This window comes from Oncorhynchus nerka, linkage group LG24 (genome assembly GCF_034236695.1).
Source record: "Oncorhynchus nerka isolate Pitt River linkage group LG24, Oner_Uvic_2.0, whole genome shotgun sequence".
Taxonomy (NCBI): Eukaryota; Metazoa; Chordata; class Actinopteri; order Salmoniformes; family Salmonidae; genus Oncorhynchus; species Oncorhynchus nerka.
The window spans coordinates 68,234,032-68,248,348 of NC_088419.1; the positions used below are offsets into that span (position 1 = coordinate 68,234,032).

The window sequence follows — 14,317 nt, forward strand, 5'->3', positions numbered from 1 at the left end:
ACAGTTCAGGGCACAGCTGCTGATTGTGGAAAAGAGTGTACAACCTATTCTAGGAATCAATGCATGTGAAAATCTCAATTTCTTGAAAAGTGTATGTAGTGACATCACAGACTGAAAATGACCAAGAATCAATACTGGCTGAGTATGAGGATGTGTTTGAGGGTCTTGGATGTTTACCAGGAGAACACAAAATATGTACTGATGACAAAATTACTCCAGTTGTGCATGCATGCAGAAAAGTTCCATTTGCACTGAGGAAAAAGCTCAAAGAGGAATTCTGACGCATGGAAAAGATGGACGTCATCACAAAAATGGATGAACTGGGTAAGCTCACTGGTTATTGTGGTGAAAAAGAACGGCGATCTCAGGATATGTCTAGACTCGAGAGATCTCAACAAAGCAATCAAGAGAGAGCATTTTAAGTTGCCAACCAGAGAAGCGATAATGTCACAGTTTGCTGGAGCAAAGTGGTTCAGTAAGCTTGATGCCTCATCAGGATTCTGGCAAATGAAGCTAGATGATACAAGCTCAAGGCTATGCACATTCAACACACCTGAGGGCAGGTACAGATTTCTCCGTCTACCGTATGGGATTCTCTCAGTGCCAGAGGTCTACCACAAGACAATCCACATGATCTTCGAGCACATTCCAGGAGTGGAGACTATGATGGATGACATCATCGTCTGGGGGTCCACAAAAGAAGAACACGACGCGAGAGTGAGACAAGTGCTGGACCTGACACGGAAAGTCAACCTAAAACTAAACAAGGACAAATGCGAGTTTGGTGTAAAAACACTTACCTTCGTGGGAGACGTATTGTCAGAGGACGGAGTCAAACCAGACCTGAGGAGAACATCAGCCATCAACAACATGGAGCGCCCGAAGAACAAGGACAATGTGAGACGCTTCATGGGCATGATGATCACCTACCTTGCAAAGTTCATATCTCAACTGTCAGCACAGTCCGCTCCACTCAGATGTCTTCTGGAACAGGAATGGGAATGGTCCCATGAACAGGAAACTGTTTCAAAAACCTAAATAAGACAATCACAGAAGAGCCCGTGCTCAGGTTCTATGATCCAGAGAAAAGCACAAGGATTTCTGCAGATGCGTCACAGTTTGGCCTGGGAGCAGTTCTTCTGCAACAGCATGACGACACATGGCAACCCGTCGCATATGCGTCCAGAGCCTTGACAGGCGCAGAGACAAGGTATGCACAAATAGAGAAAGAACTACTGGCAAGCACATACGCTTGCGAAAGGTTTCACCAATACGTCTACGGACGAGACTTCGAAGTAGAAACCGACCACAAACCATTGGTGTCAATCATGTCTAAGCCACTGAATGATTGTCCAATGAGAATCCAGAGAATGTTGATCAGACTGCAAAAGTATGATGTGAAGATGATCTATACCCCGGGAAAGTTTGTTCGCGGCTGACACTCTTTCTCGAGCAGTCGACAAGGAGAGCTTCGACACAGAAAAATACTGAGATTCAGGCCTACGTCGACATGATTGTAGCATCACTTCCTGTGTCTTCTGAGAGAATGGAGCAGATCAAAAGAGAGACCGCAGCTGACCAAACAAACAATGACAGAGTTGAAAGAAACAACACTGATAGGATGGCCCGCACAGAAAAACAACTGTCCAAGGGGAATACCGGATTACTGGATGTTCAGAGCAGAGCTCACCGTTGTGTATGACATAGTGTTCAAAGGCAACAAGATTGTCATTCCCATGACACTATGCAAAGAAATGCTACAGAAAATACACGAGGGCCACTTGGGCGAGGGAAAATGCAAACGACGAGCACAAGAAGTAATGTACTGGCCAAGAATGAACCAGGAAATCAGCCAGACCACTGCTTCATGTGAACTGTTTGACCTACAGGCCAAAGCAGCAAGCAGAGCCGCTAATGCCTCATCCAGTACCCAACAGACACTACTACAAAATTGTCAAAGGTCTGGTGAGAAAGGCACATGATGGAAAGGAGGATTTCCTAAAAAAATCTGATCTACTGCAGCGCACCGCTGCAGAACGGACTTTCACCTGCACAAATGTTGATGGGACGTCGTGTCAGAACCAACCTACCCATCCATGAGGACTTGCTAACACCCAGAGGTGCTCACAAAGTCAAACTCGCAAAGGAAAAACAGAAAGACAAACAAAAACAGCGACACAAAAATGCAAGACACTTACCTGAACTGAAACCTGGAGATCATGTACGACTCCGAGACGTCACTACAGGAACCTGGATGCAGCAAGGGTGTGTGCAGAGAGAAGTTGCACCGCGATCCTATGAGATCCAAACGGAGCATGGATCACAACTGAGACGAAGTGAATCTAAGGATCTAAGGCGTGGATCTAAGGAGTGGATCTAAGGCTTCAGCCATTCAGTCAAGGGACTGAGGATCATCAAGAGGATACTGCTGAAGCGTCAAATGCCTTTAGAAATGGACAATTCAGTCAGAACACCCTGACTGACAATGAACGCTGTCAAACTGTTTCAGGAAGCACTTCAGCAGAACTACCAAAAAGGACAGTCAGAGCCCCTGAAAGGAGTATTGAGAACTGCTAAAAAAATACAAAAAAGTGGCACCTGGACTGAATGTTTTGTTAACGTGAAAAGAAAGAGCCACAATAGAGTATTGTTGGACAGACTATATTTAAAAAATATTCTATTTTTCAAGAAAAACAATTTGGGGAAAGAAATGTGTTATTGAAAATTGCATGTTATGCAGGTTGAGTAAACAAATTTGATGTGACATGTGTAGTTACATAGAAAAGTAGTTTTCTTTTAAAGGAAAGATGATGTGTTGTTATGTGTTAATAACATTTAGACTACGTTACCCAGCAGGCTAGGCGGCTGGGTTAAAGAACGCCTTGCATGGCTAAACATGGAGCTTTCTAGCTGAAGTTTATGTTCATTAAAAGTAGTTAAACCTATGCCCCAGTTTGTCATTATATAAGGAACAAACATAACAAGGATAAATATATTGTTTAGTCACTTTTTCCTCAAGTTGTTTCTCTAACTTTATTGCAAGCAAAGATTATGGATATACTGACAAGATTACTTGTCTCTCCGACATCAAAAAAAGGGAGTCGTCGTCGTCCACAAAGCGGCACGGCGGGCTGTCTAGCTCCCCCTATCCTTTCTTTGGATTGGAGAATAAGTCTCATTATGTTGACATCAACCGTCTGTATTCAATGAAGAGAGATTCTATGCTACAGGCCTCATACCATGGACATGCATAGCCATCTTGAGACAACTATAAAGTGTTTTTTCTCAGTTGCTAGGATGGCACATGGTCTATTTATATCAGTACACTTGTAACAACCTAAGCATTATGAATCTTCTATTCGATCAAATAAACCTCACGTAGCAAATAAGCCATTCATTGTTTTGTTGACCAAATTCGACATCCTCTTATTGACCTCTACACAAAAGCTCCTTGCTTGGTAGGCTAAACAATGAACAAAACGCACTGCAGAGCAACTATATTTAGCGAGCTAAATCTAGGCTAGGTTGAAGATACCATTGTAGCTAGCGACCTGATCCTAACAGTTATTATCAAAAACAGACATCATTACCATCACAATAAAATTACACGGGCAACAGTCTCATATAATATAATTGGCTTAACAGCCAATGTGTATTATTTAACATTACTATTAAAATAGTACTCGCATATAGGAATTGTTTACAAATTGCTAGCAATCCCATAAAGCCAACACCGGAAAAACACGTTTTCATCTTCTCTGTTTTGGTAACTTCCTGTTCTTCGATGGACTGGCTGGACTGAAGACAATGCAAAGTTAGAAAAATGTCAAGGTATGCGGTGTCCGTCTCGCAACGGAGCCTTGAACCACAAGGGGGAGTTGCGTTTTCACTCCGTTGTGGACATCGCCATTGAAATGCATGACTTTTAGTGTTACATAACCAAGTGCTTATAGGTAATGAGGCTTGAGAATGTATGTTAATCAAAAAACACTTTGAAATGTACCGTGCATTTACAAAGAATTCAGACCCCTCCCTTTTCCCACATTTTGTAACGTTAGACCTATTTTTAACTGGATTTAATTATTTTTTTCCCTCAATCTACACAAAATACCCCATAATGACAAAGCGAAAACAGGTTTTTAGAATTTTTAGCAAATGTATTAAAAATAAAAAACAGAAATACCTTATTTATATAAGTATTCAGACCCTTTGCTATGAAACTCGAAATTAAGCTCGGGTGCATCCTGTTTCCATTGATCATCCTTGAGATGTTCCTACAAATTGATTGGAGGCCACCTGTAGTAAATTCACACACCTGTCTACATAAAGGTCCCACGGTTGACAATGCATGTCAGAGCAAAAACCAAGCCATGAAGTCGAAGGAATTGTCCGTAGAGCCCTGGGACAGGATTGTGCCAAGGCACAGATCTGGGGAAGGATACCAAAAAATGTCTGCAGCATTGAAGGTCCCCAAGAACACAGTGGCCCCCATCATTCTTAAATGGAAGAAGTTTTGAACCACCAAGACTCTTCCTAGACCTGGCCAAACTGAGCAATTGGGGGAGAAGCGCCTTGGTCAGGGAGGTGACCAAGAACATGATGGTCACTCTGACAGAGCTCCAGAGTTCCTCTATGGAGATGGGAGAACCTCTGCAACACTCCACCAATCAGGCCTTTATGGTAGCGGGGCCAGACGGAAGCCAGTCCTCAGTAAAAGGCACATGACAGCCTGCTTGGAGTTTGCCAAAGGACACCTAAAGGACTTTCAGACCATGAGAAACAAGATTCTCTGGTCTGATGAAACCAAGATTGAACTCTTTGGCCTGAATGCCAAGCGTCACATCTGGAGGAAACAAGGCACCTTTCATCACCTGGCCAATACTATCCCTACAGTGAAGCAAGTTGGTGGCAACATCATGCTTTTGGGGATTTTTTTAAGTGTCAGGGACTGGGAGACAGACCTGAAACTAGCTGTGCAGCGACGCTCCCCATCCAACCTGACCGTGCTTCTACAAAGTACTGAGTAAAAGGTCTGAATACTTATGTATGAAATGACGTGGAAACAATGTTGATTCAAGCAGTGTGTGCCCAGTTGGAAACCATACAACTTTATGCACAAGGACTACTTTGATCAATTTTCACAAAACATTTTACTTTAAGAACAGTGCAGATACAAAATTTGGTAAAAGAATGACAGCACAAACTGTAATTTTGTTACCAAGCTTGGCATCTGCACTGTTCTTCAAGTAAATGTGTACATTGTTACAAGTAGTCCTTGTGCATAGAGTTGTATGGTTTGTTTAACTTTTAAATCATTGGTTTTGTTTGTTGAAGTGAAAAGTCTCAGCATCATTCTGATTCCGTGGAATTGCCCAGTGTCGACTGATAGCGACTCCATGTAGTTGGTGGTAGACTCCGGCCTACACAAATCGCAGCTCAACTCAGTATAGATGTATATATGGACCAGAGGAGGCTGGTGGAATGAGCTATAGGCGGATGGGCTCATTGTAATGGCTGGAATGTCAAATGTGGTTTCCATATGTTTGATACCGCTCCATTGATTCCATTCTAGCCATTACAATGAGCCCGTCCTCCTATGGCTCCTGCCAGCAGCCTCTTTTGATATGGACGGAGTTGAGATCCTCAGCAACGTCTACAGTAGCCTGGGCTGCAGGACGGGTAAACAAGCAGCTCTCCAGCGGCCACACCCACCCCACTGATTGGAGAGTTTGGATAGATTTAGATCTTGTCTGTATACAGTATCAACTTCCATTTATCCTCCATGAGTTACTGAATCTCCTCTCTACTTCTGTCCTTCCTGTGGAGACGGACAGCATGTATTTTTTTGTAGGTTACTAACCCTAATGTTTTGCGTTATACTGTGTCTTTCCCTGCCTCTGCAGACAGACAGTAAGACAGACGGTATGTCACGGCGCGTGTGTGTGATTGGAGGGGGAAGTTCAGGTCTGACCAGCATCAAGAGCTGTCTGGACGAGGGTCTGGAGCCCACCTGCTTCGAGAGCAGTGATGACATCGGGGGACTGTGGAGGTTCAAGGTAAGACGGACTGCTGCATCTCAGTGTTAATTTCGTCAACATTGACTATGACGAAAAATATTTGTAATCCTATTTTCCCCGGCGAAAACGAATGATGACAATGAGACGGGATGCCATGAATAAAACGATGGCTGTAACACATTAGTTTTCATTTTAGTTAACGGGAAAAAATTGTGACGATGAGAATTACAAGTGTGACTAATGGACATTCAATATGACATCTGTTTTGTCCAGCCTTTGTAGAAAATGTAATGTAATCCTCTCATTGGCAGAATGAATGCCTTTCAGTTGCGTGGTCTGTAAGTTGCCCTGACTCGCACAGCTCCTGGGCGGTCACTTCAGTCACTCGGCAATCTTTTGAACTGATGCGCAGTGAGGACAAGACACTTAAATTGTAACTAATCTAAACTAGAAACAATAATGTTTACTCTCTCTTACTTTCATGTAGGTTATTTTAGCTTTAATAACATCAGAAGCTCTATTTTCCCATATGCGCTGTTATTCGTCTGTGTTGCCGCTATCACGGTGCAGTTGTTTTAACATGCTATTTGCTGAATATTAGGATTATAGTCAGTGCTCTAAATTAACATTTTTAATTGGTAGCATTGCTGCTACTAACTTCAAAAAGAAAGGAGCACCAGACAAAATGTACTGCAAATGACTGTCCTATCATTCCTAATTGTTATCAGTTGTTACCTTGATGTTGTAGAACACATCACTAGAGTGGGAAAGACATTACAATAAAAAAATACTTTAAATCATTTTATTCAAAAGTGCAACTGCAAACATATTTGCATAGGTGACTAGTTTTGGACAAAGTAATATACAAAACAAACATTGACTCTATTCAAAAGTGCAACAGCAAAGAAATGTATATAGATGATTAAAAACAATCTTTATTGTATTTAAAAGTGCAACTGCAAACTGAACTGTTATCCATAACTGCATTCAGCTAACAGAATAATAATAATGCAAAACTATGTAGCTAATAATATTTATGTTGTTACAAAGCAACATGCTGACTATGAGCTGATACTTGGATAATGAAATAAATGTCTAGTCGCCTCTCACAATAACAAATCAATTTCTTTGATTGAGAATATAGCTATTAAATCAACTTGCTCTTAGGGTTAAGGCTTAGGGTAGATACAACCCAAGGATCCCGGGTAATACTAACCCTCTTCCCGGATAGTGTTCTCGATGGTGCCAATAATGTTTGCGCAGGACACCTCGTTTCCATATGTCGGGTAGATTTGTAATCCATTATTTTCTGGGAGAGTAACATGGGTCTGAATTTGGTAAAGGCCATCTCCTCTTTGGCAATGCAGTAAGCAGTGTTAAATTCAATCTCTAACTCAGTGATGTTGCGCCCTCCCCTGCCCCGATGCACTTGTCCCTGAACTTGATGTGCTTTTGACTTTAGTTATATTTTAGCAATGACTCGTGTTTTTGGTTGCTGGACTCAGTAGCAAAATAAGTCTTCCCTGCTACTATTAAAAGGTATTTTAGCCATAAAGGCTAACACTAAAACAATAACTAAAATAGCTGCCAAAATTAACACTGCTCTAGATACAGTGGCCTCATCTTCTCTCCATAGGCTAAAGTGGTTTCATCTCCTTGTCTGAATTGCTCATAAAAAGTGTGGGAAAATCATTTTCTGACCTTTTACACCTATTCTTCTCTCCATCCTTAGGAGAACCCAGAGGCTGACAGGGCCAGTATCTACCACTCTGTCATCATCAACACCTCCAAGGAGATGATGTGTTTCTCTGATTTTCCCATCCCAGCCCACTTCCCCAACTACATGCACAACTCCCTCATCATGGACTACTTCCGCATGTATGCCGAACACTTCCAACTCACCAAGCACATACGCTTCCAGGTAGGAGCTCAGTTCCTAGTCACAGTAATCATTTATACAGTTTCAAGGTTGTGCTCAGGGAGGTGAGGCATTTAGAACATTGCATATGTTACACAATATACGTGTGTGTGTGTGTGTGATAGATCAGAGTCCTCCAGGTGAAGCCAAGACCCGACTTCTCTCGTTCGGGCCAGTGGGATGTGGAGACAGAGAACAAGAAGGGAGAGAAGGAGAAACATATCTTTGATGCTGTGATGATCTGTATAGGACACCACTGTCACCCCAACCTGCCTCTACACGATTTCCCAGGTAGCCTACAACACAGTGACCTCAGATACTAGGCCAATCTCAAATGACCCCCACCCAAAGGTATGTCATTTTAGATGCAGCGCCCCTAAGGAATAGGGTTTTATTTTAGACGCAGCACCCCTAAGGAATAGGGTTTTATTTTAGATGCAGCACCCATAAGGAATAGGGTTTTATTTTAGACGCAGCGCCCCTAAGGAATAGGGTTTTATTTTAGATGCAGCACCCCTAAGGAATAGGGTTTTATTTTAGACGCAGCGCCCCTAAGGAATAGGGTTTTATTTTAGATGCAGCACCCCTAAGGAATAGGGTTTTATTTTAGACGCAGCACCCCTAAGGAATAGGGTTTTATTTTAGATGCAGCGCCCCTAAGGAATAGGGTTTTATTTTAGACGCAGCGCCCCTAAGGAATAGGGTTTTATTTTAGATGCAGCACCCCTAAGGAATAGAGTTTTATTTTAGATACAGCACCCCTAAGGAATAGGGTTTTATTTTAGACGCAGCACCCCTAAGGAATAGGGTTTTATTTTAGACGCAGCGCCCCTAAGGAATAGGGTTTTATTTTAGACGCAGCGCCCCTAAGGAATAGGGTTTTATTTAGACGCAGCGCCCCTAAGGAATAGGGTTTTATTTTAGACGCAGCACCCCTAAGGATTAGGGTTTTATTTTAGACGCAGCACCCCTAAGGAATAGGGTTTTATTTTAGACGCAGCACCCCTAAGGAATAGGGTTTTATTTTAGACGCAGCACCCCTAAGGATTAGGGTTTTATTTTAGACGCAGCACCCCTAAGGATTAGGGTTTTATTTTAGATGCAGCACCCCTAAGGAATGGGGTTTTATTTTAGACGCAGCGCCCCTAAGGAATAGGGTTTTATTTTAGATGCAGCGCCCCTAAGGATTAGGGTTTTATTTTAGATGCAGCGCCCCTAAGGAATAGGGTTTTATTTTAGACGTTGGCACAATACAGAGTGAACCTTGAACTGTGTCCTGTAGATACAATAAATGACCAAAAGTATTTATGAACATCTCATTCCAAAATCATGGCCATTAATATGGAGTTGGCCCCCCCTTTGCTGCTATTCCAGCCTCCACTCTTCGGGGAAGACTTTCCACTAGATGTTGGAACATTGCTGCAGGGATATGCTTCCATTCAGCCACAACAGCATTAGTGAGGTAGGTCGGGCACTGATGTTGGGCGATTAGGCCTGGCTCGGAGTCGGCGTTCCAATTCATCGCAAAGATATTTGATGGGGTTGAGGTCAGGGCTCTGTGCAGGCCAGTCAAGTTCTTCCACACCGATCTTGACAAACCATTTCTGTATAGACTTTGCTTTTTGCACAGGGGCATTGTCATGCTGAAACAGGAAAGGGCCTTCCCCAAACTGTTGCCACAAAGTTGTAAGCACAGAATCGTCTAGAACATCATTGTATACTGTAGCATTAAGATGTCCCTTCACTAGAACTAAGGGACCTAACCCGGACCATGAAAAACAGCCCCAGACCATTATTCCTCCTCCACCAAACTTTACCGTTGGCACGATGCATTGGGGCAGGCAGCGTTCTCTTGGCATCTGCCAAACCCGTATTCGTCCGTTGGACTGCCAGATGGTGAAGTGTGATTCATCACTCCAGAGAACGTGTTTCCACTGCTCCAGAGTCCGATGGCGGCGAGCTTTACACAACTCCAGCAGACGCTTGACATTGCGTATGGTGGTCTTACGCTTGTGTGCAGCTGCTTGGCCATGGAAAATAATTTCATGAAGCTCCCAACGACCAGTTCTTATGCTGACACTGCTTCCAGAGGCAGCTTCGAACTCGCTAGTGAGTTTTGTAACTAAGATCAGACGATTTTTACGTGCTTCAGCACTTGGCTGTTCCATTCTGTGAGCTTGTATGGCCTAACACTTCAGCTGAGCCGTTGTTGCTCCTAGACGTTTATTCTTCACAATAACAGCACTTACAGTTGACTGGCGCAGCTCAACCAGGGCAGAAATTTGACTAACTGACTTGTCTCATTTCAGCCACAGTCTTATCTCTCTTACTGTGCTCTTACTACCCCTAGTAGTACTGTGCGGGGTGGTCAGTCAGTCAGTGACACAGGCCTGTCTTCCAGGTATCGACAAATTCAAGGGCCAGTACTTCCACAGTCGGGACTATAAGACGGCAGAAGAGTGGCGGGGGAAGAGGGTGGTGGTGATCGGCATCGGCAACTCTGGAGGAGATATCGCTGTGGAACTCAGCAGGGTCACCAAACAGGTACAGTAGAACAGCGGGGAGTTAGAATCCTAACCGGTACAACGACCAAGTAAAAACATTTTTACGAGCCACCAAGTAGGCCCCAGTCAAACAGGGCATTTTGTAACAATCAGTTCATATTCATATCAAACGTCTTCCTAGAAATGATCAAAACCATTTGAACACACTCACAAAATGTAGCCCAATTTGCTGTGTGTAGTGAGGTGGGGCCAATATTGTCATATGCTCAGAGGTACTGAGATAAGATTTCAAACTTGGGCAGAAGTCTGAAACAGTAAAACAAGACAAGTCGGTCTATCCAAGTACCATTTTATTATGTCAAAACATCCTCAGACCTCTCTGTCTGTCTTCGCCTCATCCTCTTCCCTAATCTCTCCCATGCTCTTCCCCCCACTCTCCCATCTCTCTCTCCAGGTATTCCTCAGTACCAGGCGTGGGGCATGGATCCTCCACCGTGTGGGTCAACAAGGGGTGCCCATAGACTTTCAAATGAACAGGTAGATTGTCTGGAAATCACCTTTTTGCGCTTTACACTTTAAAAACATTACAAATGCAAACGGTCTTCCTCCATCATTACTGATAAGAAATGATTGGACAGATGAAAGGAATTACTTGGTCGTAGATGTCACCTGTTTCAGAAACACGCCTGATCAATGGATTCCACTTGAAGGAGGTTGCGTTCCATCAGTAACATACACTGAGTATACCAAACATTAGGAACACCTTCCTAATATTTTAGTTGCACCCCCCTTGCCCTCAGAACAGCCTCAATTTGTTGGGGCATGGACTCTACAAGGTGTCGAAAGTGTTCCACAGGGATGCTGGCCCATGTTGACTCCAACACTTCCCACAGTTGTCAAGTTGGCTGGATGTCCTTTGTGTGGTGGACTATTCTTGATAAACAGGGGAAACTGTTGAGCGTGAAAAACACAGTAGTTTTGCAGTTCTTGACACAAACCAGTGCGTCTGGCACCTACTACCATACCCCGTTCAAAGGCACTTACATTTTTTTGTCTTACCCATTCACCCTCTGAATGGCACACATACACAATCCATATCTCAATTGTCTCAAGGCTTAAAAATCATTCTTTAACCAGTCTCCTCCCTTTCACCTACACTGATTGAAGTGGATTTAACATGACATCAATAAGGGATCATAGCGTTTCCCTTTATTCACCTGGTCAGTCTACGTCATCGAAAGAGCAGGTGTTCTTCACGTTTTGTATACCCAGTGTAATCTAACATTGCATTGGTTCTATTTAGAAGGGTGTTAAAGATGGCCAAGTCTGTACTGCCCTTTGGCCTGGTCTGCAGACTGGGAGAGAACAAAATCAACCAGAGATTCAACCACAGCCTCTACTCTCTACAGCCCAAACACAGGTAAGAGCACACACACAAAGAAAGAAGAAAGAAAGAGAACGGAATATATTTTAAACCTGTTGTGTATGTCCCAGGCTGTTCAGCCAGCACCCTACAGTGAATGATGAGCTGCCCAACCGGATCCTGTCTGGCACAGTGCAGGTCAAACCCAACATCCGCAGGCTCCAGGGGTCCAGCATTGAGTTTGACGACGGAACCGTGGAGGACAACATAGACTTGGTGGTGCGTAACCAGACATAGTCATATATACGCACACCCAAACTCACGCACAGTTGCCACCTTTCACCTGTCCATTACCTCATTTCCAGGTGTTTGCCACTGGCTACAACTTCTCCTTCCCCTTCCTACCGTCCAATATGCTGCCGGTTTCCGGGAACAAGGCCAATCTGTATAAGTACATGTTCCCTCCGGGGTTAGAGCGTCCCACACTGGTCGTTATAGGGCTGGTGCAGCCGCTTGGAGCCATCATGCCCATCTCTGAAATGCAGGCCCGATGGGCCACCAGGGTCTTCAAAGGTACGTCACTGTTATTTTACCAGACATTGGCCCACTTGTTTAACTTCCCGCTTTCTCTCTCTTTGTCTTGTTCCCACAAGCATACCTCTGTTCAGAAGGCACTTACAGTTCTTTAAAAAAAACGATCAAAATTACCCAACAGTCCCTTTGGTGCACTTATTTTGTCCAGAGCCATGCTGTATATCAGTTGGATTATCTGTTTCACCCACAGGGCTGAATAAGCTTCCCTCAATGGACTGCATGTTGAAGGACATTAAACACAAGGAGGAGACAATTGCCAAGAGGTACTGAGATTGATTTAGTAGATTTGAGGGGACAGGATAAGTTTAAGCAATATAATGATGGCTCCACCTACCTTTCTAATTGGATTTAGGGAAGTTACCACCATATTGCTTGCACCTATTTAATAATGGCACCGGAGGGGATGGTTGCCGTTTTACTGGCTCCTAACCAACTGTGCTATTTCATCCCTTTTTTCTCCCCAATTTCATGGTATCCAATTGGTAGTAGTTACAGTCTTGTCTCATCGCTGCAACTCCCGTAATGACTCGGGAGAGGCAAAGGTCGAGAGCCACACGTCCTCCGAAACACAACCCAACCAAGCTGCACTGCTTCTGGACTCAATTGCCCATCCAACCCGGAAGCCAGCCGCACCAATGTGTCGGGGGAAACACCGTACACCTGGCGACCGTGTCAGCGTGCACTGTGCCTGGCTCTCCACAGGAGTCGCTAGTGCGCGATGAGACAAGGATATCCCTGCCGGCCAAACCCTTCCTTAACCCGGACGACACTGGGCCAATTATGCGCTGCCGGCTGCGACAGAGCCTGGACTCGAACCCAGAATATCCAGTGGCACGGATAGCACTGCGATGCAGTGCCTTAGACCACTGTGCCACTTGGGAGGCCCTAACTGTGCTATTTTGTTTGTTTTTTCGCATTGTTTAACTTATTTTGTACATAATGTTGCTGCTACCGTATCTTATGACCGAAAAGAGCTTCTGGACATCAGAACAGCAATTACTCACCTCGAACTGGACAAAGATTTTTTCTTTAATTAACGAGTCCGACGCAAAGGATATACTGCTTTGTCAAGACAAGGCACAAATCCCCGTCATCAGCGTGAAGAAAAGACAGAGGAAAAAAGGGGGGGATGGCGGGGTGCATAGTAAGAATTTGCTGACGAGTAGGTAAACCACTACTACTCCCTGTATTATTGACCAACGTGCAATCATTGAAAAACAAACTGGACGATCTACGATTAAGACTATTCTACAAATGGGACATTAATAACTGTAATATTTGTATTTATTTATTTTATTTCACCTTTATTTAACCAGGTAGGCAAGTTGAGAACAAGTTCTCATTTACAATTGCGACCTGGCCAAGATAAAGCAAAGCAGTTCGACACATACAACGACACAGAGTTACACATGGAGTAAAACAAACATACAGTCAATAATACAGTATAAACAAGTCTATATACAATGTGAGCAAATTAGGTGAGAAGGGAGGTAAAGGCAAAAAAGGCCATGGTGGCAAAGTAAATACAATATAGCAAGTAAAACACTGGAATGGTAGTTTTGCAATGGAAGAATGTGCAAAGTAGAAATAAAAATAATGGGGTGCCAAGGAGCAAAATAAATTAATTAATTAAATACAGTTGGGAAAGAGGTAGTTGTTTGGGCTAAATTATAGGTGGGCTATGTACAGGTGCAGTAATCTGTAAGATGCTCTGACAGTTGGTGCTTAAAGCTAGTGAGGGAGATAAGTGTTTCCAGTTTCAGAGATTTTTGTAGTTCGTTCCAGTCATTGGCAGCAGAGAACTGGAAGGAGAGGCGGCCAAAGAAAGAATTGGTTTTGGGGGTGACTAGAGAGATATACCTGCTGGAGCGTGTGCTACAGGTGGGAGATGCTATGGTGACCAGCGAGCTGAGATAAGGGG

General features: G+C 43.6%; 1 protein-coding gene across 5 annotated transcripts in view; it reads left to right on the top strand.

The window, feature by feature from the left end:
- Window positions 1-14,317, top strand: part of LOC115108489 (flavin-containing monooxygenase 5-like) — a 30,258-nt gene that overhangs the window by 11,650 nt on the left and 4,291 nt on the right. For all 5 annotated transcript variants that reach the window (XM_029632879.2, XM_029632880.2, XM_029632877.2 and 2 more), the window contains 9 exons: window positions 5,904-6,056; window positions 7,750-7,938; window positions 8,061-8,226; window positions 10,337-10,479; window positions 10,894-10,976; window positions 11,743-11,859; window positions 11,934-12,081; window positions 12,168-12,375; window positions 12,587-12,659. In XM_029632879.2, coding sequence (XP_029488739.1) covers window positions 5,925-6,056; window positions 7,750-7,938; window positions 8,061-8,226; window positions 10,337-10,479; window positions 10,894-10,976; window positions 11,743-11,859; window positions 11,934-12,081; window positions 12,168-12,375; window positions 12,587-12,659 — 1,259 coding nt within the window. In that variant the 5' untranslated portion in view covers window positions 5,904-5,924. The remainder of the gene's footprint in view (window positions 1-5,903; window positions 6,057-7,749; window positions 7,939-8,060; window positions 8,227-10,336; window positions 10,480-10,893; window positions 10,977-11,742; window positions 11,860-11,933; window positions 12,082-12,167; window positions 12,376-12,586; window positions 12,660-14,317) is intronic.